At 39.0% G+C, this 3,450-nt stretch overlaps 1 protein-coding gene across 1 annotated transcript in view; it reads right to left on the bottom strand.

Annotated features, from left to right (window-relative positions):
* ARMC3 (armadillo repeat containing 3) overlaps window positions 1–3,450 on the bottom strand; it is a 135,079-nt gene that overhangs the window by 110,312 nt on the left and 21,317 nt on the right. Inside the window, 1 exon segment of the mRNA XM_006903683.1 lies at window positions 161–286. Coding sequence (XP_006903745.1) covers window positions 161–286 — 126 coding nt within the window.

Genomic DNA, 3,450 nt, shown 5'->3' with positions numbered 1-3,450 from the left:
GGAACATCACCAATTTTAAGAGGCATTTTTGTATGTATTTGATGTTTTGAAACTGTTCCTTCTTGTATGGAATCATGACAAGTCCCACAAATTTAAAATTTTAAATAAATGTAATGCATTACATGAGATTATTTTATAATTTTAAAAAGTTGATACTTACTATTTGAAGTCAGGATTCCAACTATCACAGTAGCATTTTTTCTGACAATTTGGTCTTCATGGGTGAGCAGTTTAGTTAAAGGTTCCACTGCTCCAAGTTCAAGAAGAATTGCTTTATTTTCCTCACCTGGCATCACAAGAGAAACAAAATGATACCTGGATTCCATTATCTCTTCCAAACTCTTCTTTACATCTTTACAAATTTTATTTGTCATTTCCTTTTTCACTCTTAATTCCACTCATAGCTCTTTCTGAAAAATCTTCAGCACATAGTCACCCTCAGAAATTTGCTGCTCTCCCTTCCCTTTGATGGCTACAAGTGTCTTCTTGTCACTCAGAGGTATCCACTCAGTAAGGTCTCCTCCAAACACCCTATCTAAAGGTACCACCTTACAAATCTCTCTGTAAATCATGCTTTATTTATTTCATGCCATTTAAACACCTTTGTGTTATGTCTTCCTACTTCACAATAACTTACTTTAAATGAGGACAATTATCCACTCTGCAACTCTCATTTCAGACTCTTATGATAATCATAATGCCCTAAAATATATTACTTTTAAACTATTCTCTCCCTCATCGCCTTCAATGCAGTAAACATAATTTATCCAATTTTTCTCAGTCTTAGCCCCACCATGATGTCAGCCTCATTCTACAACAATGGCATCGTACAGTATTTGTCCTTTGGTGGGAGTGGGGGTTTTGTGGGGGAATTGTATACCAATGAAGGAATTTTTCTTTTACTTTTCAAGGAGAAGAGTGAACTGGAGGGGGGGCGGTGGGCGGGGAGAAAAGTGCAACAATGAATGAATGGAAATTTAAAACAAAATCTCTGTATATGTTCATTGAAATTAGTAAAAAAAAAGAAAAGAAAAAGAAAAACAAGGCATTCATGAAATATTATGCAAAATGGATGACCCTGGATGACATTATGCTGAATGAAATATCTCAGTCATAAAAGGACAAATATTGTATGGGGCCACCATTGTAAAACGGGACTGACTTCTGGGTTGAGGGAAGACAGAGAAGGAGGGGATGAATGATGTATACTGCATTGAAATAGATGAGGGAGAGAACTGTTTAAAAGGGATGTATGATTGGGTATTATTGTCATTACAGAAGTCCAGAATGAAGGCTGCATAGTGGAGTGGACTTGGGGGGAGGGAGTGCATAACAATGAAAGAGTTTTTCTTTTACTTTTCAAGAAGAGTGAATTGGGGGGAGGGGAGAGAGAAAAGTGCAACAATGAATGACTGGAAAGCATAAGTCTCTGTAAAATTTCATTAAAATAAAATAAAGAAAAAAAAATGAGGACAATTATCATGTTTGCCATGTTCTCTATACCTTCAGTAGCTAGCATAGTGCTGGCTGAGTATCACTACCCACCGGCTACTGTACTGTCACTTCTTACTCCCAGTGGCCCTCCATCAGATTTCTTCATGGAGGGAGACTGCCTATCTCTCTCCCTAGGAGAACCTTGTTGTTGTTGTTAAGTGCCCTTAAGTTGTAGATGACCCATAGCGACCCTATGAACAAAGTCTTGAACACAAAACTTTCATCTTTTCTTTAAGTTCACAGAGTTTCCAGAGACAAGCTTTCTTTGGAAGTGGATGCCACTCCTGCTTCCAAGCCTGTTTATTCAGGAACTCCACACACACACACACAAAAAAAAAATCAAATGCCTTTTTCAATAGGAGGCCAAATCCAATCAACCCACACCCAGTTGCAAGCAACTGCCACAACCAAGTCTCACCCCAAACCGGAAAACACAGCTTTGCAAAATCCAGCTGTTCCACCCATCTTCCCAGCCAAACCACTCACCTTTTCGTTATCAGGCTAACACAAAATGTATTCAATAAATACTTAAGAGAGGTAATTATTAATACATTCAATATTGTTCAAACAGATGGTATAGTTATAAAACTGCTATCAGTTGCTTCCAGCCTGCCAAACTTGTTGTTTTCCCTAATACTCTTTTTTTCTTTCTTTTGTTATATAAATACTTTAAATTATTTGTTTAATAGGAAAGGAAATGCATCTTTCCTGGATTAGTATTCACTTCTTTGAAATTGTTTTTCTTAGTTATATATAATTGAATTAGCATTTTCCTTCGTGAAGGCATTTTTCCACAGTTATATAGAATCAAATTAGCATTAGCATATATAGACTCTTTGAAGATGTTTTTCTCAGTCATATGTAAACTATACAATGAGCTGTTTAACTGTAACATCTAACCCAAGTGTAAAAGTAATTAATTCGTTTTAGATGAGGAGGAAGTTTTTGAAAAGATTCTCTCTGTCCTCCCAGATCTGCAATAAAGTGGTTCAGTCATTGCAATCTGTCTGTCTTATTGGCAATTGACTACAGAAAGAACCCCTTCAGTTAACACTTCTGTGCATGTTGTTGCACATCAAGCCACCTGAGACTCACAGCGACCCTATGTATAACTCTGAACCCTGCCCAATCCTGAGCCAGTTCACTGACTCTGAAACAACTGATCCCGTTGCCCTAATTACTGTGGCAATCCATGTCATCCAGGGTTTTCCTCTCCTGCACTGTCTGTTCCTCCACCCATCCGAGCATGATGTCCTTCTCCAAGTACTGGTCCTTCCTGGCCATGTGCCCAAAGTATGTGAGACAGAGCTTCAGAATCCTTGCCTCTAAGGAAAAACTTTTTGTGCTCCCCAAGACTGACGTTCTCCTGGCAGTCCATGGAATGTTCAGTATTCTTCTCCAGCACCACAACTCAAAGACATCAATTCATCTTCTATCATCCTAAATCATTGTCCAGCTCTCTGAAGCATAGCAATTAATTGCAAAGACCATGGCCTCAATCATTCTCAGCTTAATCTCTAGACTGACATCATTGTTCTTTAGTACTTTGGAGAGGTCCTTGATGCAATTCATCTTTTGATTTCCTGACTGCTTGTTATACAAGTAATTAGCAAATATAAGTAATTGCTGTGGGAGTGGCAAGATGATTTTTTTTCTCCTAGTGAGGTTAGAGCCCCCGTTATATGTCATTCAAAAATAATATGTAACCTACATGCTGCCAAGGGCACCCGGGGACACATTGTTGTTGTTGTTATGTGCCGTCGAGTCGTTTGCAACTCATAGCGACCCTATGTACAACAGCTCTAAACCGTGCTCTATCCTGTGCCATCTCATTGTCCCTGACAAACCCATCCCGAGTTCCCCAGTCACTGAATCAATCCACCTCATAGAGGGTCTTCCCCTCCTGCGCTGTCCCTCCACTCTACCCAGCATGATGTCCCTCTCCAAAGACCTGTC

This window comes from Elephantulus edwardii, unplaced genomic scaffold (assembly GCF_000299155.1).
Source record: "Elephantulus edwardii isolate Elephantulus edwardi_28Jun2011 unplaced genomic scaffold, EleEdw1.0 scaffold00054, whole genome shotgun sequence".
Taxonomy (NCBI): Eukaryota; Metazoa; Chordata; class Mammalia; order Macroscelidea; family Macroscelididae; genus Elephantulus; species Elephantulus edwardii.
Note: the sequence above shows the minus strand (reverse complement) of the source record. Positions and strands in the feature narration are given on the sequence as shown.